The sequence below is a fragment of the Meleagris gallopavo genome, chromosome 13 (genome assembly GCF_000146605.3).
Source record: "Meleagris gallopavo isolate NT-WF06-2002-E0010 breed Aviagen turkey brand Nicholas breeding stock chromosome 13, Turkey_5.1, whole genome shotgun sequence".
Taxonomy (NCBI): domain Eukaryota; kingdom Metazoa; phylum Chordata; class Aves; order Galliformes; family Phasianidae; genus Meleagris; species Meleagris gallopavo.
The window spans coordinates 11021488-11046166 of record NC_015023.2 but is presented as its reverse complement, the minus strand read 5'-3'; the positions used below and the strand labels follow the sequence as shown (position 1 = coordinate 11046166).

The 24679-nt window shown below is 51.6% G+C and overlaps 2 protein-coding genes across 2 annotated transcripts in view; one reads left to right on the top strand and one right to left on the bottom strand.

The window, feature by feature from the left end:
- LOC100548047 (SNF-related serine/threonine-protein kinase-like) overlaps positions 1–1185 on the top strand; it is a 3941-nt gene extending 2756 nt beyond the window's left edge. The window contains exon 5 of the mRNA XM_010718039.3: positions 1161–1185. Coding sequence (XP_010716341.1) covers positions 1161–1185 — 25 coding nt within the window. The remainder of the gene's footprint in view (positions 1–1160) is intronic.
- On the bottom strand, positions 1–24679 carry ATP6V0D1 (ATPase H+ transporting V0 subunit d1). Its single transcript, XM_003209671.4, has 8 exons — positions 24502–24679; positions 18978–19149; positions 8123–8301; positions 5809–5888; positions 2960–3037; positions 2256–2432; positions 1879–1956; positions 1–1428 (listed from the first exon to the last, which is right to left on the bottom strand). Exons 1-8 carry the CDS (start codon positions 24629–24631, stop codon positions 1267–1269), a joined length of 1056 nt encoding a protein of 351 aa, XP_003209719.1. The 5' UTR covers positions 24632–24679; the 3' UTR covers positions 1–1266.

Sequence of the window (24679 nt, the reverse complement as noted above, 5' to 3'; positions counted from 1 at the left end):
TTTTTTTCTAACCACGCACTCCCCACGCCTGACTCCGCGCGCTGGGACGCACCTCGGGCATTTCTCAGCCACGTGGCAGCTCATTGAGCACTGCCAGAGCCCTGCAGCCAGGGCAGGCCAGCCCCTGCCTCCCCATCCCATGCTCTGTGTGCCCCCGGTGATGGCAGGGGCTGAGGCCGGGCTGCGGGTGCCGCAGAGCTCCGCACCGGATGAAATACGTGATTGTCACTTTTTAAATAAATCTGTTCTTGATAAGCCACTGGGCTCTGTGGTCTCATTCGGGGCTGTCCTGCCCTGGACTGGAGCATTCCAAGGTACAGAAGCAGCTCCAGGGTGCAGCAGGCTGTGCGGTAGGCAGATATTTATTGGTGTAGAGAGGAGGGAGGGTCACAGGAGAACAGACACTCAGAGGTGACCGCAGCACAAAGCCGGGATGGAGCTGCTGCTGCTGGGAGCACCCCCACCCCCACCCGGATGGACAGGACTCCAGCTCTGCCCTGGGACCGGGCCCATAGGGCGACGCAGTGCACAGCACTGTCCCAACAGCTGGGGAGGACGGGGAGCTCCAAGCCACAAGCGTTTGCAGGGAGAAAGAAGTTCAGCTGGCTTCCAGAGCCGTTCCAAGCTCCAGCAGCTGATAGAGGAGCTTTTGAGGACACCAGCACTGGTGTGAATGCTGCTGGAGCTGGAGGAATACTGCACATGTGCTCTGGCTCTGCCCTGGTGTTCCCACAGGCTCCGTCCCAGCTCTGGCCGGGGCTGCTCGGTCGCTCCCACAACAGGGCTTTGCTACAGGGGGATGCAGGGATTACACAGCAGCACTGGCTACGCTACAAGTTACATTCAAACTAAACCTCACAGGGACAACACGGAGGAGGAAGCGTGCTTAGAGCCCTGACAGCAAGGACTGCTGGCTGGGGCAGAGCTGCCGTGCTCCTTGCAGTGCTGGGAGGCAGCGAGCCGCAGGCTCGGCCAGGGGAAGTGCACACAGCAACTGAGTACAGTAACACAGGTACTATGGGAACACAACAGGAGGCGTCCCTCCCGCTGCACAGGGCCAAGCCTGTGCCACCAGCCCCTCTGGACCCCTCACTGCACACACAATCTAACTTCAGCTCGAGAATAATTTAACTAGCAACTGTACAGTTCCTCCCCCTGAGCCAGTTCAACACCCATGGAGTCTAGGCAAGAGGTAACTCAGGGAGCACGTGGAAGAGAGGCAAGGGTCCCTCCAGGCTCCAGGGGTCGGACAGGTGCAGAGCAGGGTTAGAAGATGGGAATGTAGTTGTCAATCTTGGTCCTGTGCCTCTGGGCGATGCACTCTGCGATCCACACGATGTTGCGGCACTCCTGCTCCTTCAGCTTCACAAAGGCATAGAAGACTCCAAAGTGGAACTGATTGAGGAATGCCAGCTTGTTCAGCTTCACCTGGGGAGGACATGGCACCTGTCTACCTCTGCTGGGCTGCCAGAAGCCAGCCCAGGGAAGGATGGAGCAGCACTGAACTGCAGTGACTTCCCCAGAAGGCTCAGGACTCAACCAGGAAGGGTCTGACATGCAGAGGAAGAATTTATACCCTCACATGCTGTGAGAACCATCCTTTCCCACATAATTACACTCTGCTTTGACTTTTGGTGGACCTAACAGCAGCCCCAAATCTGGCACACTGCTGTGAGCTTCTGGGTTACGAGGATTGAGCCTCATTCCCTCCTTGGAGCACATGGCTAGCATCCTCTTCCTTCCCCCAAACTGTTCTTGTAAAACACTGATATTCTGGAGCTCTACCACCAGGGCAGCAGCCGAGCCTGCTGCTTCCTCAAGCTTTTCAGAGGGCACAAGCAGACACGCTTGCTGAGAAGTGTCTCAGGGCTCACTCACCTCATGCTCAAAGAACCTGTCTTCAAGGGTCTTGTCTCCAGGGTTACTGCCAGCCCCTTCAAACAGCAGCTTGTACTCCTGAGGGAAGATGTTACAAAAAGATACACCCACACCCTGGTACCCTCCAACCTCAGCAGTACTCCTGGGCCCCATGCACCAGAAACAGCAACTACACTGGGTCAGCAGAGAGCCTGCCCTGTGCACACACATGAGCACTGGCATGTGTTGCTTCAGCACGGAGACACCAAGCTCTCTGACTCCAAGCAGCACAAGACAGGCAGTCCCTTCCTCATGCTGCCTATCCATGAGCTCCCCCAGCCCCGATGCACAGCAGATCCTGGCACCAGTCCTCTGTGCCCTCACCCCAAAGCACTCACAGGGTAGTAATCGGCGACATTTTTGACTTGTTCGTAGTCATCCGCTCTGGCTAACTGAGCCAGCCCCTCGGGGTAGAGCTTGCCACAGTGTGGGAACAGTTTCGCTCGGTCCTCCTTGGACAGCTCAGTGCCAAAGGAATTGATGGTGATGATGAAAGCCCTCCGGTCAGCTTCAAACTGTGGGAGAAAAGAGAGTTTCACCTCGGACTGCAGTGAGGTCAGCAGACACCGGTGCTGCTCTGAACTGAGCCACATCAGAGGGCAGCATGAGCAAGCCTGGCTCGCTGCCTGGGATGCACAGCTCTACATGTGTGGGCTCCTTGTACAGCCACTAGCTGATGTCTGGGGACTGCTGGGCTGAGGAAATCCCTACCTCGGGAACAAACCAAAGCACTGAGCGGAGCTCCAGGAGTGATTTTCTCCCACCTACTGCCCTCGAGCCCAGCACACCCACCAGCTGGCCTTGGCACACCGACCGGCCACGCGCAGAACGGTGCTGGTAGTTCTCCTGCTTGTTGGATGGAGGTTGCCACGATGGATCAGCACATGGCCGAGATGAGGCGACCAAGCCTGCCCAAAGTCACGTGCAGACAGTGTTCTCCTAGGTCAGGCTGCACTGGGATGCTGACAAGGATCACCCTTAGTGCTGGCAGACAGGCTGAGCACAAAGCAATGGGTGTCCTTGCAGGGTCTTCCAGACCTACCTCCAGGATGGGGCACATGGCGTCTGCTGTGGTACCTCCCAGCGCCTTGCAGAACTTGTAGAAGGACTCCAGGTACGCCTGGAAGAGAGAGAGGAATGAGCACATTTCCACACTGCTTCATTTACCACTCGCAGGGCCGTTCAGACAGCAAGCAGGGACGCTCCCAGACACTTTATAACACAGCACAGGCACTCTCACCCCAAATGAACTTGGATGCCAAGCCCACACAAGGGACAGTGCTTCCCCAGGAGCCGGAGACATGAAGAGCTGTGGTTTGCTTGGTTCAAGTGACTGGATGAGCTTACAGCAGGCAGAACACCAGGCACCAACATTCAAGCCTATTTTGCTCCTTCGAGTGGTCTAACTCCAAAGCATCCGCTCAAGTCTCACATGGTTTCCTGACCCTGCTCTGGCCTCTACAAACATGCCAAGCCACACAACCATAGCTGCAAGACCCAAGCTCAGAAAGGAGCGCTGTGTAAGCAGAGTTGAGAGATGAGACGGGACATCTGTGAAGGAAACCAGCCGTCCTCTGTAATTCTCTTCTCACACTGCAGCCGCCGGGTCTCCATCCCAACTGGAGCACTGCAGAAAGTATCAAGCTAGGCACAGCCATGCTGCCTCCAGGAAACGTAATCCTTTGTGGAGAGGTACCAGAATCCAGCTGGAGGATGACTGCATCCCCCAAGGGGAGCCGTGGATGCAGTGCAAGGCTAAAAGTGCTGTTCAGCAAAAAACTTGCTCAGAGGAGACCATCATGTGATAAACACACCTCCCCAGACAGAGTGCTGCAGACAGAACCGCGTAAAGGGATGGAAAAATAACGATGCTGAGACACCACAAATCTCTGCCTTGTCACAAGATGGACCACATCCTCGGCCTCTGCTCTAGGAATGCACCTGGATGACTGCGTTCTGTAAATACGGTGCAAAAGAGCACTGCTGGGCCAGCACCACGCATCAAAGAGACACCGTTGCCAGAAGGCTGGAAATCCTCTTTGCCATCGCTGAAGCACAGAGAAGTGCAGAGCACTGGCATGAAGGAAAGGAAGGCACAGACATGGAACTTTGCTTGAGGCTGGGTGAGAGGCTCGCTCACCAGTTCTGCCTTTCTCAGAGTTCACGTGCAAACCTCAGGCCCTGCAAATAGAGGAGGTGAGCTCAGCTATCCAGCACTTTGTCAGGATCCAGCACCACAGACACCATGCAGACTGCAGGACGGCCCTGCTGGGTGCCCTCCCTGGGGCCCCTCACAGATGACAGCAATTTACAGGAAGCTCTCCAGAGTCCCGAAACCTGTATCCCTGAAATGGTGGTGTGCTCACATTTAATAGTCCTTAATGGACTTTCACTTCCATGACGCAATTCAATTACCCTCTGCCTTCTGCTAGTCTTGTTTGTGCTTCACATCCAGGCTGATCCGCGGCCTGTCCATCTTCGTTGTCTTGTTCAACATTACCATCACAATTCACTCCTCTTCCAGCTGAGGAATCCCAAACCTTCTTTGTAGTTTCCCATATGGAAGTATCCAAACCTTTACAGTGCCCTTCTTAGCAGCTTCTCCTGTTCTGCTGTTTGCATTCTGAGATGAGAGAGAGGAATTGGACCATGAAAAGGTGCAATGTGCAGCACAAACACACCGCAGATGTAGGCAGCAGCACAGTGATGTTTGTGCAGTTCTCACTGTTAAGAACCAACTGCTCAGGTCGGACACAACCCAAGATTTAATGTAGCAGAAGCAGCAGGGAATAAGGAGAGCCTCATAAGCCCACGTCTTCGCGCCTCCCATGCATCACTTCACATTTATCCACAGTGATTTCTCTGCTGTATTTTAGTGTCCAGCCACAAAGTTCCTCCAGCAGGTTCCTATAGGCAGGCTGCCAGCAAAGGCCAGCAGCCAGCCAGCTGCATTCCAGCACATCCACTTAAAGATGGGAAAACACGGAAGAAGTAGTGAAAATGATGATGCCAGCGTGCCTCCACTGCTGACCTCTCTCTGCTCTAAGAGCTGACCACTTAACTTCTAACTCCTGCTCCCTGTCTTTAGCACATTTCCATTCAAGAACCTCCCCGAGGGTAGAATATCAGTGAGAGCCAGTTCCAGAGCACTCAGAGGCAGACGTTCAGTTTGGGGGCAGCAAAAGCAGAATGCAAAGGAGCACCCAGCCTCAGCAAGGAGACGGGCAAGGTAGTGGCAGCTGGGACCCACGGTGAAGGTGCCCACCAAGCTGCCTGCTGCCTGCTCACTCTGCTCCCAGCCTTCCCCCAGCTCCATACAGCGAGCTGCAAGCTGCAAGGGTGCAGGTATTTATGCGTGCCAGCATACCTCCCTCCATTACAACAAAAGATCAGTACATGCCAGAGGCCACGTGCAGCTGGGCATGACTGCCAACGCGCAGCACCTTCTCCCCTCCCTTTGCCTTCTTCCCTTCATGCCTGACCTGCTCTCCACCTCTCCCAACAGGCCAAGGCTTCCTTGGGAAGCAGAGGTCACGCTGCCTGCTAGCTGGCTGTGACCAGTGCAAACAAGGCTGGCAGATACAATCTGCATCCCACCCTTAATCCAGAGAGCTGAGATGGAGCGATAGCCACAGCCTGCACATAAACACACGCTTTTATGCTGCCAGCTCAAACCAGACGGGGCCAGAAGAGGAACTGACAGCTTCCCGTGCAAGCCTGGGACAAGGAGCAAATTTATTTTTGTATCTACTCTAAGGGGGAAATACCTTCTTCCCTTTATTTGAAGAAAGTCAGTCTCCCAGTTGGAGCTCCTGGCCAGCCAGAGCTGCAGGCACACTAGGAATGAATAGGGAAGCGAGCATCTCTTTCCCTTCCCAGAGTCTCAGTTACCTTATACAGCGTGTTTCGAATGATTTCAATGTTCATTTCGTCAAGATCCTGTTCAGATATGCAGTCTTGGAAGAAAGCAGCTGAAAGAGAACCACAGACACAGTTGGTGCTGCCCTGACCAGACCCACACACAGGGCGAGCCCTTGAAAACAGCAGGCAGAAGCACAGGTTGTGTTGAGCTGCTCTGGCCCTTGTCTTCAGTGCCACCAAACTGCCATAACTCAAATCTCAGGCTTCACCATCGCTCCCCAAGCCACAGGTATTTTTTGGAGCACTCAACCCAATGTCTTTCTTCACCCCTGGAAGACTGTGTTGTTCCCTGAAGTCCATGTTGTCAACAGCTCATTCTCAGCAGAAGTTCTCATCTCCAGCCCCCACCATCAGTGCCAGAGCAGCCCACACTTAAAAAAAGAAAAAACAGCAAACAAATCAACCCCAAACTGTTCCCAGATGCAGGCTCTCAGAATTGACAAGGTAGCTTCCAAATTGCCTGCTACAGCACAGCACCAGGGAGACGGCAGTCCTGGCGTGCTTCTCCTCCCTCCTCCAGCACCTTAAGTGGGTTTAGGAGACGTGGGGATACGACAGCTCCTACAGCCTGGAAGGGATCAAGAGCCCTGAGCAGGGGATGACCCCCACAGAGGCCTCTTTGCTATGCTGCAGCAGCATCAGAGGGCAGTGCCACGTAGCTAGAGGAACGCTGCTCACTATGGCTGGCAGAAATGAAACCAGAGAGTGCCAGGACTGGTTTTCACTGCAGGGCTCGCTGGCTAGCCGGAGACCAGTGGCTACTTCAGAGTAGCAGAGGAATGAGAACACAGCTATTTCAGTTCTTGGCCCTCCAATATCCCAAATTAGGCTAACAGCAAGACTTATTTTGCCCTGCTAACCTATGAAAGCCATTTGGGGTTAGGCATTCCTACCAAGCCACGTAGCTGCTCAGGCACTGTTAGGAGATAGAGCTGCTGTTTCTTCGCGTGTGGTCACTGGAAGGAGTGCAAGTTAAACAACTGGAGCCTGCGTGCTTGCTTGTTTAGGCAACACTGCTACTCCCCACGTCCTTCTGCTGAAGAAATGCCACACTAGATGGTACACAGGCTCAAGGGCATAGGCAGGGCAAAGGTCTGAAGAACTTGGACCAGCCAGGGCAGGAGCAGGCAAAGCTCACTCAGGGACAAGTGCACGAAGACAAGAGGCAGAGACCCTCCTCTGCAACCTCCTCACCAGTGTAACAAGGTGAAGCTTTTAGGTCTCTGGGAGCTAATAATACCTTTGAAACACTTGGTTCTATCTTATTCCTGAAGTGGGAAGGCTCACGCTTACCCTTGAGGAGGATGCTCTTCCCACACACCACCCTTACAGCGGACTTGGCTCAGCTGCAGGCAGTCTCCTACCCGGCAAGCCAAGCACACCATGCTCAGCTGTACTGGCACTGGCCTTGCTGCAGCAGCTCCATCCTTCTCTGGACACTCAGAGGTGGCCAGACCCCTTTAGACACGTTCTTCCTTCTTTGCTGGGCTCTCTGTGGCAAATCATTTTTCCATGACAACAACTCGAGTTACCCCATTACTACAGCAAGCATTTTAGTTCCAAAAATGACTACCATCAAAGACAAAATGATGATTTAAGTGTTTTGTTCTTTCTAGCAACTCCAAAAAGAGTGATTAATCACTGACTCAGGCGTAGCTCATTACCTTTGCCCACAGATACTAACTTAGAAGGTCTCCTGTGACTACCTCTCCTACTACCGCAGAGTCTCCTGTGTTTTCTCCACAACCACTTCCTACACCTTTTATCTTTAAAGACCAGATCTGCCCGCCTGGCTGTTCACAGAACTGTTTTTACAGTGTCACATGCCTCCTGGTCAAGGCTTGTAGCCCTGTGACGGTGCCTCAGTGCAGGATCCTGCTATCCAAACAGCTCACAAAGCTTTGGCATGGGTTTTTTGTTGTTGCTGTCTGCTTTTGGGAAGTTAGTATATAGACGGTTATAGTTAGTTAGATAGCAGAGATAGTAGCTTAGATAGTACTACCAGTTAGCTGGATAGTATAGATAGAAGTAGTATGGATAGTAGTACAAATAGTATAGATAAAGGCTTGATCCAGAGCTAATTTTATCCATCTCAGAGCAATGTGTCAATCTCTAACAGTTATCTCCAAGTATTGCCTTCCAAAAATTACCCAATGGTCCAACTGGAAAAATTGGAATAGGACAGGCACAGATGTAAGCTCAAGCCCAACCACCACGGGCACCACAGCCACATCTGGGTGTTACCCACTGCTTGGTCTTCCAGGGGAAAGGGACTTGTGCTCACCCAGGGGAGTGTCCACCAGGATGGCATTGTAGAGCTCTGCAGGTGTCTGCGCAATGTTCACAGCTTCCATCTGCTCAAAACTTCCCAGGGGGTGGCACTTGGGCACCAGTTCAGAGATGGAGCGCTGGTGCAGAGTCCCAGTGATCAGCAGGATGACGTTGTCAATCATGTAGCTGTACCTGCAGGGGTGAAAGAGGAAGCCTGTCACAAATAGCACAACAGCAGCACCAGACCCTGTGAGCATCTCCAGGAAGATGTACCCTTCCCACAAAGAACAAGTGAGGCACCTCCTTAATGCCAAGCGCAGTCCCAAGCCCAGGCTTATACTACAGCTCAATGCATCAATTTGGTAGCTGCAACTGACCGCTGAAGAAGATTAGATGGGAAGGGATTTCTGGAGGCTTTGGGCCAAACCTCCTGCTCCAAGCACGGCCAGCTCAGCTCTTTACCAAGCTGCACTCAGAGTCATTGCCAACGACATGCATCTTACAACCTCCCTGGGGTTCTGTTCTGTTGTGTCTGACCACGCTCACTACAAGTCATTGCTTTTTATGATGGTATAATGCATCAGTGGACAAGAGAAGAGCTGCTGATGTCATCTATCTGGACTCCAGTAAGGCTTTAGGCGTGATCTCCCACAACTTTCTCTCCAGAGTGGAAACATACAGTGAATGAGAAACTGGTTGCAAGATCATACCCAGAGAGGGGTCAATGTTCAGATGGAGATCAGTGCCGAGTGGTGTCCCACAGGGGTCACATCTTCATCAATGACATCAACAGTGGAATCAAGTGCACTCTCAGCAAGTTGGTGGATGACCTCAAGCTGTGCGTCCAGAACCTCATCAGATCCAACAGAGCCAAGTGCACAGCCTGCACCTGAGTCACAGCAACCCCCACCATCAGTGCAAGCTGTGGGATGCAAGGATGGAGCACAGCCCTGTTGAAAAGGACGCGGGGGACTGGTGGGTGGCAGCTGGACATGAGTCACTGGTGTGCCCCCTGCATCCTAAGCAGCAAAGCCAGCAAGTCAGGGAGGGGATGTGCCCCTCTGCTCTGCACTGTGAGAGCTCACCTGGAGTGCTGCATCCAGATATGGTGTCCTCAGAACAGGAGAGACATGGATGCTGCACAGGATAGAGCTGCTCGTAGAGGGGAGCTGTTCCCATTGCTCTCCCAGCATCACCTGCTCTGCAGAGATCAGGTCACCAAAGTGCCAAAGGACCAGAGCAAAGAGGAATCTGCTGATAACCTCGAGCTCAGCTTTGGTGCCAACAGCACTGCTCCAACCTTGCCAAGAGCATGGAGAAAGGGTCACATTCCTGCAGTTCTACTCCCTTCTGAAAACAATGGGGCTGGCAGCTTTGGCACAACCTTTATTTATACCCTCCCGGAACCACACACAACTATTTCCACTCCTCAGCAGCAGAGAAGGGGCAAAGATGCTAAAGGAGCAGGTCACTCAGGGCTTCACACTCCTGCACTCCGACTCCTCAAACTCAAAAAGCTTAGCAGGCAGCTGGTGAGAAAAGTCCTGAAGAAGGTTGCTCTGAAACAGAAAGGACTGGGCCTCAATTCCAACACAGAATCATAGAATCACTCCGGTTGGAAAAGACCTTAAAGATCATCAAGTCCAACCACGACCTAACCATCCTACCCTAACTCTAACAACCCTCCACTAAATCATGTCCCTGAGCACCACATCCAAACAGTTTTGGACATCTGAGCATCAGAGGGGACTGTGAGTTTGAAGCAGGTGGGTGCTGGAGCATTGCAGCCAGTGGGACAAGGCTGGCAGGACAGCAAGGCAGTCAGACAGCAAGGAGATGCTGCTGCTCATTGCATCTCTGAGCTAACAGCCACACAGCTGCTTCCCTTGGAAGCCCAGGAAGGACAGGTGAGCAGAGCCAGCCAAAGGCAGATGTCTGCAGTTTTATTAGATGGGCTTACATGCTCTCAAATGCACTCAAGGGGAAGGCCCATGAACAAATCCACACCTTCATTCCTCAAACAGATGCTGCCCCTTTCTCCAGGCAGCAGGTAACGCTCCTCCACCCATCAGCTCTGCAGGGCACCCTTCTGATTGCAGGGATGCTCAGTCTAGAACTACAGCAGTCGCACAGCTACCAGGGCACTGGGAAACCTCCTGCTGCCCTTCAGTCTGCTGGGTCATTACCTGTCCTTCTGTTTGTGCAGCTTTCACCATGGTTGCAATCTCCCGGCAGCAAGAAGTGCTCACTGGTAGGGAGCATGGGCGAGTTCCCTGCAGTCCTCGGGCAAACACGAGCGTCTTATTGGCTCATTGGATCCACATTCAGAGAAGGAATCCCCTCTGCAGGAGATATCACCACTTGCAAAGCAGAGGGAAATTTCACTTTTCAATTTCCACCCTGGCGGTGTTGCAAGAGCAGGACAAAGATCTTCCAGCGGCTACAAGGGGAGGCAGACGGCAGCACACCCACATCACCCTTCCTGATAGTGAGCTAAGGGTGAATCCCATTTCCTTCAAGCAAGCCCAGACCACACTTACTCAAATGCAGCCTCTGGTTCATCTCAGTCATTCTGGCTTAGTCAGTCACGGCGATGAGGCAAGTCCTCCAGCGCCAGGGCAGCTGGAAAAGCCTCTTCCCATTTCTGGAAGGGGCAACACTTGCCAGTTCCCAACAAGAACGCATCTGCTTTCAGTAGCACAGCTGTACTAAAACCAGAGGAGAGGTCCTGGCCACTCCAGCATTTCCGCCCAGGCCCAGAGGATTAGATTGATTATGGTGGCAGCAGTTTTCCTAGAACCTCCTCCAACTCCTTGTTTAATAGAGCAGCCTTTGTCATCGTTCTCCCCATCTCCTATCAGGTTCTTACCAGCTTCATTACATTCCTGCCACGAGCTGTTATCTGCATCTGCAAAGGCTGGACGATCAGCCGGAGCTCCACGTGTAGTCACATCCTGCCTCGCTCTGCCCTTCTCTCACTACACCCAGGTGTGGTGCTACACCAGAAACTCACATTCACAGAAACGCAGCGCTGGCTGATTCCTAGAAGCAGCACTCACGCCTCACACTGCAGCAGAATTTCTTATTTGGGGACAGGAAGGAGTCATCAAGTTCAGAAGCATTGCTCTCAGCAGGAGATGCTGGCGTGCAGCTTGGACGAGCACCTAGTAGAAGTGAGGAGGACAGCACCCATGCGATAGCTACAGGTAACATAACTATGTGTGTTCTCCTCCTCTTGGATTTCTTTCAGTACAATCACAGATTAGCAAGAGATACGGGAAAGATTGTGATGGCTTTCCACCAAAGGAGCGCATAAAATGCATGAAAGCTCCTCACGTGGGACACCCACAGCCTGAAGGCACCAGGGCACAGCCCTGTGAGGCAGCAACCCCAAAGCAGGCACAGCTTTGCCCTCCCCCACTTCCTAATCTAATCATAAAGAGTCATTGTCCTGCAGCAGATAGGTTGGTTTTTTATTGCTTTCTGCTCCGGGATACTAAAGAAGCCGTAAACAATACTGCAAGTGGTCACAAAGCATGACTAATGAACCCAACACTGCATGACCTGCGTTTCTCAGGGATCCTCTGAGAGCCCTGCCAAGCTGTGGTTTAACAGCTGCTTGCTGAGGGGTCACGAGGACAGCCCTGCACAGGAGGCAGCGGGCTGATAGTGGGGCAGGGCAGCTGGGGGGCTCTGCTCACACCGGTGTCCCCACTGCCAGACCTTCCCCTTAAAGGGAGATCATAGAACCATAGGACAGCCTGGATTGAAAAGGACCACAATGCTCATCTAGTCTCAACCCCCTGCTGTGTGCAGGTCACCAACCAGCAGCCCAGGCTGCCCAGAGCCACATCCAGCCTGGCTTTGAATGCCTCCAGGGATGGGGCATCCACAGCCTCCTTGGGCAACCTGTTCCACTGCCTCACCATCCTCTGGGTGAAAAACTTCCTCCTAATATCCAACCTAAACCTCCCCTGTCTCAGTTTAAATCCATTCCCCCTTGTCCTATCACTATCCAGCCTCGTAAACAGCCACCTCCCCTCCTGTTTATACACTCCTTTCAAATATTGGAAGGCCACAATGAGGTCTCCCCGGAGCCTTCTCTTCTGGGGAAATGCTGGGGATGTTGACCACAGACCTCCTGTGCTCTCCCATGTGCAATAATCTGTGGCTGCAGATGCTGAGTGTTTGCTTTGAGATAAAAGAGGGGAAACTCCAGCAGGATCAGAGGAGTGCTGTGAACCCTGTGCAAATTCCAGAGACAGTCTTAAATGACAAACGAAGTGGCATTGGCTGCAGTCACTCTTGTGTTTAGAGTGGCTCACCCAGTTCATGCACTCAGGGCTGAAGATGTGAGCAAGATGCTGGCATGTAGAGCACAGGGTTACCACTTTCTGAGCTCTGAAAGTGAGGAAAGGAATGCCCAGAGGAGCGGTAGCTGACATAGAGCAGCACTGACAGCTGAGAGGCTGGCACATGGAGCACATCACTGCGAACTAATCGCCCTGCTGTGGAAAGGAAAAGGGACCTCACAAAGACCTCAATGCCTCACTGAGGCTCTCCTGGAGTAATAGACAGCAAACGAACTGAATTAAATCCTCAGGTCCCATTTTCAGCTCAGACAACGACAAACCAGCCTGTGGGCTGGAAGCATCGCCTGCTGCGCTGCTGAACTCAGAGGGCAGTGCAGGGAGCAGGCAGTGTGGACACATGCTGACCTCTCCCTGTCTTTCCTACCATCACAACCACACGTAAGTGGTCACTTCGCAGACCTGCCAAAGAGAAAGCTGAGAACGTCATGGTTGCCACCACAAAATGGGAGCTCAGCCAGAAAGCGAGTACTCTGCTAACCTCAGATCAACGGGACCATTTCACAGCAAAGAGGTGTAACTTCACAGCACTACAGAGCCTTTCACATCCGAGCATCCAGGAATGCTCTCAGCATTAGCCTATATTTAGCTCCATGTGATTATTACCATCTCTTGAGACACTGAGTTCAGTTTCCTAGTGGTATCATCCAGCAACCTGCAAGCAGTCATACAGCATAAGCTGCATTAAAGCCTGATGAAAGAAAAAAAAAAAAAAACAAAAAAAAACAAAAAACCCTTCAGAAGCACTCCAGTGTTGAGGTTTTAGAAATGCACGTCGCACTCTAGATGCGTGCCACCCCCTTGAGACATCATGGATGTTTTGAATGCCAAGCAGCCTCATGCAAGAGGCTCTGGTTTCTTAAGCCTGATGCTTAAGCTTGACCTCAGAACTTGAGAAACATTAGGCTGGTCTGCTGGGCTGAGCCCTGGCACTGCACTGTTCCTAGGAGACTTTAGCACTAATCACAGTTTAAGTGTTGACCAGGGACATCTAATCATGCTGCTCACACATAAACTTTGCTAAAGCCAAATGGAAAACAAAAGCTGCTAGCGGTGGAGGACCTTGAGAATGGTTTCAGCGAAGGAGTAAAGCATGTCATGTGGATTCAGGAGTGCCCAGTGAATGCTCATCCAATTAAATGCACCGCATGCAAGCAAGCTGCCTTCTGGAATAGCCACAGCCACGCATAAATCCACCAGGGGAGCGTGGATAACTCTGTAACATACTCCTTCCCCGCTCTGTTTTAATGCCCCTAGCAGACACGCTATGCAGCTGCAGAGGAAGGGGTGGTGAGATGGAACACAAGGCAAGCATGAGAACAACCAGAGGGATTCAGCTGTAAGCAAAGTCAGTGAGGGCAGGGCTAAGCCCATGCCTGCCCCTGGATGAAGCAAACCAGCGTGGATGCAGTCGTCCAGGAACAGCATGTTCCCCCCCAGTCAGCTCCAGTCTGCCTGTGAGGGCCATCCTCAGGGCCACAGAGCTTCATTAGGAAGAAATGTCTTTAATTACAACTGGAACTTATCGCTATATTTTGCTGCCTCCGATGCGAACACCCTGCTAGCATGTCAGATCAGTAGTGTGACTTAGCGTGCACCGTGCTGACACTTCCCAAGCCAAGAAGAGCACTGGTCAGTCGAAGCAGGGTTCCAGTTTAAAGGAACTGGTGAAAGGAAGTGTCCTCCAGGTACAGCAGGGAATAAAGCACAGTGTGATACGCAGCAAGATCCACCTTCCAGAGGGCACACTGCCCTTTCCAAAGGAGACATCCGCCGTCATGCTGTTTTGAAAGATGACTCCTGCAGCCACCACCGAGGCACACAGCCCAGTTATCTTTGCAGACACTGGTTCTGGGAAACGGGCACGAGCTCTGTATCCTTTGAGTAAGCATGGGAACAGACGCAGTTCCAATGCCACCATCCAGAGGCAGCAAGCCTGTGATCATTTCCAGACCATTAGCTCCATGCCCTCTCGTTTTGAATGTTGCACAATCTCTCCAAGAACTTGGCTTATCAGTTCAACTTTGCACTCTCTGCAAACAGGGAAGCTGTTTGTCAGGAACCTGTGCTTCTCTGCCAAAACCACCTCTGCCAGAAGAGGCTCATAAACCTTTTATTGCAGGATCCCCAGCTGCTACGGTAATTTTTGCTTCCCGATCTCACCATCACGAAGGTCTCAACAAATAAGCAGCATCGTGCAGTTTTAACCGCAGAAGAAGTGGGAAAACAAACTTCGGATTGCTGCCTGCACCCCAACAGACTGTCAGCACCTAAGGTAAAGCTCCTGGAGTTCTTTCTTCTGTAAGAAAGGGCTTCGAAAGGATGCAGTCATATTTTGTAACCTCACACAGCTATGCCAGCATGCACACTGTCGTACATTTAAAACAAAGACAGGCAGCTTCCTATTCCGGAGGAGAGTAGGAAGACTTGAGTCTTCAGCTCAAGTAACAATTGAAACAGTCTGGCTCTAGAAAAGCACTGCCATTAAGATTAAGTTTCAACTCAAAGCCAGGCAGTAGAAACTAGATCTATCCAGTGCAGGGAGAGGCAGAGCAGGAAAGGGTCACACAGAAGGTACTAGAAGGAAGTGTCAGCTACAAAAAGGCATGTGCAAGTGGAAAAGGTACACGAAGCCTCGTCAAAAACAGGTCCTGTGACCGCAAAAACATACCGACAGCCAAGTTCCCAGGGACATCCTCAGGGCAACCACGTTCCCAAGGTCTAGCAGACTGGGGAGGTAAAGACAAATGATGTCTGAGTCCATCCTCTGCAGACAGGTGTGATCATGGACCTGGAAGACGTGTTCAGACCCAGCTCCACCCCAGGCCTTGCTCCTACGTGGGCTCAGAGCTGGCACCAGCAGCCTGGCCATGAGGCAGAGCCCTTCCCTGCCCAGCAGCTCACTGCCCAGAAGCTGCCAAAGCCCTCAGGTGAGGCTGCTGTGAAATCAGGCTTTCCCAAGCAGGGAAAACACAGTAGTAAGGGGAAAAAACAACAACAACAACAAAAAAAACCAACAACCAACACTCCTCCCAGCTTCACTGGAAAAAACCCTACAGCAGACAATCCAATCAGGCTACAGCTGGCTAGAGCTCAGAGTAATAGCACAAAGGACAGATAGGAGTCCTATCTAAACTGCACAGAGAAGCACTGGAAAGAAAGAGCCAAGACATGGCACACGGCAGGCTGGCACAAAGAACAAAGCTTTTACAGAAAGGCAGGGCAGCACATCACCGAGAAGAACCTAAAACCCACTTCCATCCCACAAGTCAATATGTGCTTGTTGAAATCAGGAAGTGGGTTTTGCTGTTTCAAGTACACTTAATACCTGTTTGTTGCTGCCCTACAGCATGTCACTCCGTTCCCTCGGCCAAACAGACAATTATTTGTGCTGGGGCAAAGAAGCTAGCAGCCAGCTTGTGCCCATCAGTCAGACCCACTGAGGTCGGCTGAACAGCACAGGGAAGCAGCAGTCGTGCTGTGAGGAGCTGCACAGCAAGGCACAGAGCTAGCAGGTGTTTCACAGGGACTGGGGCAGGCTCTGATTTCCCTCACCGCGATACGCAGTGGCATGAGACGCTGCCACTTGAACAAACAAAAGGGAAATCAGCCAAGTAACAATGCACCACTTGCCACAGAAGAGATCCTGGAGAGGACTGGAGCCAGGAAAGAGTCACAGCGGTGCCAGGAGAGGAGCACACCGAGACAGAAACCAGCAACGGCAAGCAGCCCTGCAAATGACAACCTTGCACTGCGGTTGCTGCATCGCTGCGTTCTTGGCTTAGAGTGCTTTTAAAAACTCTCCTTCCCCCTAAGCTTTGCAGGGAGGTCAGCTCTGCCCACCCTGAGAGGTGCCCCTTCTCAGCCCTGGCACAACTGCATGGCACGGGCAGCGCAGGGCTGGAGTGCCACCTCCCGGCGAGCTGCAGGCAGCACTGCCTCGGCTGTGAGGACAGCGCACCTAAAAAGCACCCTGCACTGGAAAGTGCATTTCAGAGTTGTACCAAATACGCCACAAAACATCTCCCATTTTAAGCCTGACACAACTCCTACAGTCCCACCTGACATCAGAAAATCTATGGTTTGCAACCCATCATACCTCTCTCAGGCCATTCCCAGCGAACTCGCTCTTCCCTCCAGCAGGAACCAGTCCCACTCAAACCTTCCACATCTTTCTACCATTTTCTATCCCGGTTCAACCTGTGAGGTTTTAGCACACAGTCACATTCAGTTACACAGACTCCTTACTCTGACCATCAGTCTTGCTGGCACTGAGCTGTCTAGCAGGAGCAGTCTCTGTCCAACACTCATTACCCACCCTGGAAAAAAAGGAACGGGAAATAGCCCTGTTTAAAAGGCAAAAAACAAATCATCTCACTGTGCATACCTGTGTGGTCACAGAGCAGATCTAGTATCACCACCTCATCCTGAGGTCACCCAAGTCAGGTGGTGACACGACATCCCTGCCACATGCATGAGCACAATGTTCCCAGCACTGCCAAAATCTTTTGGCTCCATATTTCTATGATGTCCCCACAAACAAAGCAGTGTGAGATGGAGGACACACGGCATAAGGAGGCACTGCCTGCCTCTGAACTGAGCCATTTGCCACTGCAGATATTTGGGATGTGCATGGGAAGCTCTGTGCTGTCAGAGCTACAGCTCTGAAACTCCTGCCCCCTGCCACAAATCAACATTGTTTTACTCCCTGAACATATCAGGATTATCAATGAAGCCATCAAGACCTGCTGGGCAAAAACAGTAGTATCCTGCTCCTTGAGTTTCCCTGTCCTTGTTCATGTATGGTTACTTGTCTGTAGCATCACTAGAAGTTACTGAAGTTCTCAGTATCTAAAGGAGCTTTAAGAAAGAAGGGGACAAATTCTTTAACAGGCGCTATTGTGACAGAACAAGGGGACGTAGGTTCAAACTAAAAGAAGGGAGACTTTGGTCAGAGCTAAGGAAGGAGTTCTTTACACTCAGGGCGGTGAGGCAGTGGCACAGGCTGCACACAGAGCTGGTGCTGCCCCGTCCCTGCAGACAGCCAAGGTCAGGGAACGGGGCTGTGAGCACTGCTGGAGCTGTGGGTGTCCCTGCTCAGCGCAGGCACTGGGAGCAGACAGCCTTTAAGGCCCGTTCCAACTCAAACCATTCTACAATTATTAGAGGTTCTAAGAGACAGACCGCCACCTTGGAGCAGCTGAAGTTGTTAACACATTCTGCTTCATCAACACTGCATACCCACAGGAGATCTCTCCATCATGGTGCAACAGAAATACAACTGAGTGCTTGGACTCCAAGGACAAAATGCTCCCTGAGAGGGTGGAGACGCTTCCTGGAGGCAGAGAGCTGCATTCTGCTTCCTCCAGGGAGTGCTGAAGACAATGCCATTAAAAAAAAAAAAAGCTGTGAGTAAAAAGAGATGAGAGCAAAGACAATTTCTTCTTGAGGAAGAAACATTCTGTACAAATGGGAGCAATGCATTTAAAAGGAGATTATGCAGTAGGTGAGATATGTAGATATCATCTGCACAGAGCTGTGTTTTGCTCTAGACAGCTCATCAAAGCTGGGGAGACAGAAGCAGAACAAGATCAAACGTAAATCAAGCTGAGCGTGAACACCAGTTTTAAAGCTAAGTCATTCAAATGCTGCTAAGAACCAGCCTGCCACATTATACATGGTGACCTACAAAGTGCTTCCACCTCTGCCAGTGCTGCTGCAAGGTGAGGCCTTTGCCATGTCTTGCTGATGTGCTGCTCCGTATCTGGAGCCAGCTTTAGAGCCAGGTGTGTAAGAAAAAGCTACATCTTAGAAACCACAAAAGGCTTAAAAAGATGGGCAGCTTCAGCACAGTGACCCAGAAAATTACAGCTGTAAGGCACTGGGTTCAACAAATGAGGTAGTGGTACTGTCCAGACATGGCAAGGATACAAGAGGAAGGATTTACGAGGATGCTTTGCTGTTTCAAGCCTTTACATCAGCTGACCCAGCTGTGAGACTGCGCACACAAGAGCCCAGTGTCTTCTCATGCACCAACAAAGGCTGCTGCAGCCCTGCTGCACACTCCATGCCCTCCCTTTCCTTAGTGATTGGATCCCACCGAGCTAGCTGAGGAAACAGATCAGTGAAAGATCAGTGAAAGATTAACCCTAAATGAGAAAATGTGTTCCATTTTGGTCAGCTCAGCTCCCTCAGTTTATGATGGGGTCAGGCACAGGACTACAGCCAGCAGAGTGGGACGGAAGGATCCCTGTGGCCCTGATGAAGAGTCAGAACTAGCACACAGCTGGTGGCATGCATAGGCTGATGTTTTTGAAGAGACTGACACTGAAAACCCAGGAAAAAAATCAGCACTGGGGACAAAAGTAAATGCCTGGGCTAGCAGAGCCAGAACCAGTTCAGCAGCAAAGGCAGGTAAGTGTGCAGAAAGTCGGACTGAGAGCCCCCAAGGCTGGAAGGACAAGGTTTTAAGCACTGCTCATGAACAGCTGTACTCACGTAATAAAGTCCAGAAAGCTTGCCAGGGGCTCGTATGCATGGTTCCTCATGTGACGGAACTCCACCACCATCTTCTCCTTCAGCTTGTCATCAATGACAGAGACTGTGAGCGGGGAGGCTTCGTTAGCCAGGAAGTTCCCATAGTCTGTGCTCTGGAGGTGCAGCTTCAAGTCTGGAAAAGAAAGCACAGTTCCACTCCACAGGGTTTGTACTGAGGGGCTCAGGGGGTTTGATGAGCTGTACCTAAGGAAGCTTGTGTTCAGTGCTTTCCCTGACTGGGAGGCAGGAGGCATATGAAACGTTTTCGGAGCCAAAAAGAAGCAGGCAACAACCCTAAGATCATACAGCAGCCAGATGACTGCATCATCAAGTGGATCCTACTAATTGCACGGATGAAAATGTCAGGTGTTAAGAGGTAGAGAGGGGCTGAAGACAAAGCCCACTTAAACACACTCCATATATAGGCATTCCCTGCCTTGGATGGAGGAAAAAGGCTAGAAACCTTCCCCTCCCTTTACAAGCTGAAGAAAGCTTTGTTCCCCCAGTGCCCTCGCTGTAGGTCAGGTGCCCAACCATGGCGTGGTTCTGGACAAGCAACTACAACTTGCTGGGCTCTGTCAAGACAAAAAGCTCTATTTGAGCCAAATGCAACTAAACATCTCTACGGAAAAACTGAATCCAGAGCTGAGGAACGTCTCACAGTCCCATCTCTCGCAGCACGACTAGCTGTGCTGGTACATGATGTTCATCTCCCTTCGGCTTCACCCCCAAGGGCCAGCTAGGCAAGCATCCTCCCCAGGACTCGAGGCCTTTATGGGGAAAAGAGAAGAGCTGGAAGAGTTTAGCCAAACCAGATGTGAACGCACCGTCCAGAGAAAACAAACAGCAATCATCAAGAAGAAAAATAAATAAATAAACCACAGCATTTCTCCCTGCTTCCTCTGATGCGAGTCCTCGGCACTGCAGGGTGAGCAGGACACACCTTACATACACGGCATACGCTAAAAGATAGGTACACATGCTGTGAGTCAAGCCTAGCTGGAGGAGTCTGCTCTTTTGACTCCACATTCAGCTGCAGGCAGAAGCTGGACAGCTTTCCGAATGCTGAGCTCCAAGCTGAGCTGTACTGCACAGCGTGACACTGGCCTCATCCAGAGGGGCAGCAGGGTCAGACAGCTTTCACACAGATTTCAATTCTTTGGTGTATTTCCAATGGGATCTAGCAAGACATTTCTGACCCAGTGCTTTTCAGCTAGGAGGACGTTACCACTGAGTCTCACAGGAAACAGACTGTGGTTACAGAGAGGGGAAAGAAAGGCCAGGCACTTAATAGCACTCCATTCTGTTGTGTTTCTCAGCTGTTTCCAGGAGAGTTTTGTACTCCATTTACTTTTAATAAGGAATGCTGGATGCAGCAGAGAGCTCCTTGCCCAACAACACGCACTATGGTTGAAGCAAAGCAGAAACTTCGCCCAGATCTCCGCTCTCCAGACAAGTTAACAGCTGTGCTTTATTCTACCAGACACTGTGAACTCCTGAGATGGGGAAAAAAACGGTCTGGATAACTGCGACAGTGGAGTTTTCAATATCATCCCCATCATAGAGTCAAACACCCTAAAACTAGATTACACCCAAACTCAGAATGTCCTTCAGCTCAGTTTGGCACATGTGGAATTGTTACCGATGACAATCAGTAGCATTCTAAGCTCTGCCATTGCTCAGAGCCCCCATGAAAGTCTGTGCAAGTGTCACATGATTCTGCGTTGCATCCATTGGGGAGCTTGGAGAGAAGGCAGCTACTGCACGTCCTATCAGTTCTTATTTCAATGGGGACACTTCCAAAGTGCTCAGCTCTGACACACAGCTCCAGTTCCAATCTTCCACACTGCAAGAATCCACCTTGCTGTCTGCTTACCTGTTGCCAGAGAGCCACCACCAGGGACTAATGGACTGAAAAGGGCAGCTTGATGCACACCAGGCTTTGCTTGGACAGTGTCACCACATACATCTCAGAGCAGGCCCTCACTAACTGCTTTCTGTCTGCTCAGAAGGGGCTGCCCCCACAACACAGCACAAGAGCCAGCACGAGGCCATGTAACTGGAACATGGACCATGTTTATATAACATTTGGAAACAGCTTCTGCAGGGAAGGCCAGCCACAAGCTACAGGAACTGACCTCCTCTGCATCTCTCAGCATCCAAGCAGACAGAACTTGTTTTCCAAAAACTGGACTGGATCTACAAACTCTGACTCAAAGCATCCCCCAGCACAAGGCTCAGGCTCTCCCAAAGCTCAGCCCCCAGCACAGCTCAGACCTGGCAGCAGCAGCAGCAGCAGCAATTGCCTGAGATCCCCTCTGATGCATGTCAGCAGCCCAGGGCTTGCTGCTGAGAGGTATGCATGCCTGTTCCAGCACTTCTCCCAGTGGTTCATGCACTTTGAGAACAGACTGAACCAGCATTTGGCAAGAGAGCTCCTGAATTACCACGCTGCTTTTGTTCTCTCCCCCACCAAGCTGGGTAAACTATGGCCAGGTCACAGCTCCCAGAAAGCTGCTCCATGCAAGAGCATAGCAGCACAATGGAGCCTCATCCTCTTCTTGCTGGGTATTCATTGCAGCAGTGCCTGAGATGGCCATGCTGTGTAATTCCAGCAACCACCACTCAGCTCAGGCACTCCCAAATTGATGCTGCATATATAAAAATTAAAATTTGCTTCGCCACCTCCCAGGCCTAAGGTAGCAAAGTAAAAGAGGGAGGGATTCTGCAGCAGCCTGCAGAGCAGCTCACCACCTCATCACCTTCTCCTTCTGAAGGCTGCAGCTTTTGCTGCTCCCTGCGTCGCTTCTGTTTATGTGGTGCTTATAACCACCTCAGATGCTTCTGAAATGGATTCTCTGAAATCCAACTCGAGGAATGCCCCAAAATCATTCATTTTCTGCAGAATTTAAAGCCTTTTCTGTGGTTGCACCACACCAGTAGCAGTGAGGTGCCACCTCTCCTCAGCTGCCAGCCAGCAAGTTATACCACACCAAAACTAGACACAGAGCAGCCCTTTCCCCACCACCTTTAGCTCTTCAGCTTCTGATGGAGAGGCTGCTAGCACAGGCTGCACAAAGAGGCAGTGGTGTCCCATCCCTGCAGACACCCAAGGTCAGGCTGGATGGGGTTCTGAGCACTGACAGAGCTGTGGCTCATTGCAGGGGAGTGGGACTAGATGACCTTTAAGGGTCCCTCCTGACTCAAACGATTCTATGATTCCTACAGAGGCATGGCTGTCAAATGCTATCAACAGTTTAACATTCTGCAGAGCAGTTACCAGACCTCTAAGAGGCTACGGCAGCTTCTAGGAGCTGGAGACAGCACAGTACCCTTCTGACAGCAGGAATCTAGGTGAGTCATAAGCTTGGTTCGCCAAGGCAGATTCTGCACAGCAGATCTGAGCTTGCACAAGGGAGGCAGAGGGAAAACAGCTCCAAGTCCTTCACTGACACCTTGTGTCAGAAGCAGGAATTGGCTGCAGCAAGCTCCAAGCGTACCCAGCAGAGGTACCCAGCGCACGGGGGCCTGTCTGAGGAACCACCAAATCATCAGGACTTCTGGTGCTGAAAGAAAGGATTAAACATATTCTTGATTTACACAGAAAGCTTAAGCCAAAACAGCTGTTATGCCCTCCCTCCGATTCTGGTTGTGTCTCCCAGCCCTTTATAAAGCCAGCCTGACAGCACTGAGCTACACGGCTCCTCAGGCAGCAGCAAGCTGTCTCAGCAGGAAGCAAGAGTTTTAATCAGCTTACTTTGCTATCAGACAGGGAGAGCTACAAAGGATCATGCAGAAAAGCATGATCTCCCCCGTCCAGCAGCATCGAGCTGTCAGCTTGAGTCCTAACACAGAGGAGCTGATCCTTCCCCTAGGCAGCACCAGGACAACCTCAGCTCTTCAGGATTTCCCCACAGCAGAGGTGACTGTTTGCTCCAGGACTGGGAGGACAGTCTGCAGTGCTGGTGTCACACCAAGAAGAGGCAATGAAGGCAGAACAGGAAAACAGATGAGAGCACAGGAGTATTTTGTGCCTAAATACTCATTTTGGCTACCAATAACCTGTCACTATATAGATTCAGTGCAAACAGAGAGAATTCAGGTTGCCCAAAGAGGTTGTGGATGCCTCATTCCTGGAGGCATTCAAGGCCAGGCTGGATGCTGCTCCGGGCAGCCTGGTCTGACAATTGGTGACCCTGCACACAGCAGGGGGCCAAAACTCGACGATCACTGTGGTCCTTTTCAACCCAGCCCATTCTATGACTCTACGAATTCACATTAAAGCCTTCAGAGCACAGAAAACTGGTAGTAAGACAGACAGCAAAATCAGAACCATGAGGACAGAGGAGAGAAACTGTCTGACCACAGACCTACTGAGTGATCACGAGCAACATTCCTTTGCAGGAAAAGCCTTCAGCAGGAGCACATCAGGCAGGAATACAGAAAGCAAAGCAGAGGAGGAACAGGAAGAGCAGAGAACTCAGAACAGCCCTTATGGTTGGAGAACAGCAGCAGCCACCAGAGAGCTGTCTGGAGGAGACAGTAACAAAACCAGAGCAATGATACAGGAAATCCAAATTGACTCATTTCAAATGCAGAAAATGCCACTCCAAGGGAGAGCTAGGTTTACACAACTTGGTTCAGGATGCAAAAAGGGGGAAAGGAAAAAAAAAAAAAAGAAGCTGTAAATACAGAAAGACCCCAAAGAGGAAGAAGCCTGCAGCAATAAAGTTCAGGGCTTGCTGACACTGCTGACCAGCAGGGCAGCAGGAACATTTCCCAGAAACCTCTTTCAGGCCTTGGGCAACCTGATCTGGTGGGGCAGCCAGCCCACAGTGGGGGGCAGCCATTCCATAATTCTAATTACACTCCTATTGACAAAAAAAGAAACCAAAACAAACCCAGACACCTTGGCACATGTTCCAACCTATCTCCACAAGCTGGTTTTGGCTCTCACGATTTAGAAGTGGGTTGCTGAGCCGGGCTGCTGACACGTATGAGTGACAAACAAATGGCAAATGGGGCAGTGGCACAGAGGAGCTGCACAGCACAGACTGGTCAGGATGAGCTGACCAAGGGCAACAAGCAACACAAAACCACCCCAGCTTTGTACACACCGATCAATAAAGAGGACAGTGGCTGAAGCAGGATCAGCCCAAAGCTCACAGGGGAAGGGCAGTTCCCCTCCGAGTTTACCAAGCTCTGCAGCGCTGGTTTGCTTTGAACACAAGAAACGCCTCCAAAGCTGCCGATACCTCCTGCGTGCTGCCTGCTCCCGGCAGAAGCTAACTGCACACCTCAGGCGGGGATCAGGCTATGCCAAGCGCCTCATTTCTGGCCTCAACGTAGCAAACGGGTTTCCTGGCGTGGAAACACACAGCCATGTCTGATACAAGCCCGAAGTCCCCCTCAGAGCAGGCTCTCCCCTCAGCCCTCGGCCGTGAAGGGGCGGGGGCTCCGCCCGGCCCGGCGCTCCCCCGCTCACCCTCGAGGCTCTCGCACTGCACCAGGTTGACGTAGTCGCCCTGCCGCAGCACGCCGGCCTTAAAGCCGCGCACCAAACCCTCCAGGTAGCCGTTGTCCACGTTGAAGTAGAGCTCCGGGAAGCACGACATGATGGCGGCGGCTGCGGGACCGGCGGCGCCTCACGTGACCCGGCGCTC

Bases quoted from the DNA above. Each gene is read 5' to 3' on its own strand.
- ATP6V0D1 (XM_003209671.4), bottom strand. From the start codon at position 24,631: ATGTCGTGCTTCCCGGAGCTCTACTTCAACGTGGACAACGGCTACCTG. The intron at 8,302-18,977 runs GTGAGTACAGCT...TCACCCCTGCAG, and splicing joins AGCTTTCTGGACTTTATTAC to GTACAGCTACATGATTGACA. The intron at 1,957-2,255 runs GTGAGTGCTTTG...ATCTTCCCTCAG, and splicing joins ATGTCGCCGATTACTACCCT to GAGTACAAGCTGCTGTTTGA.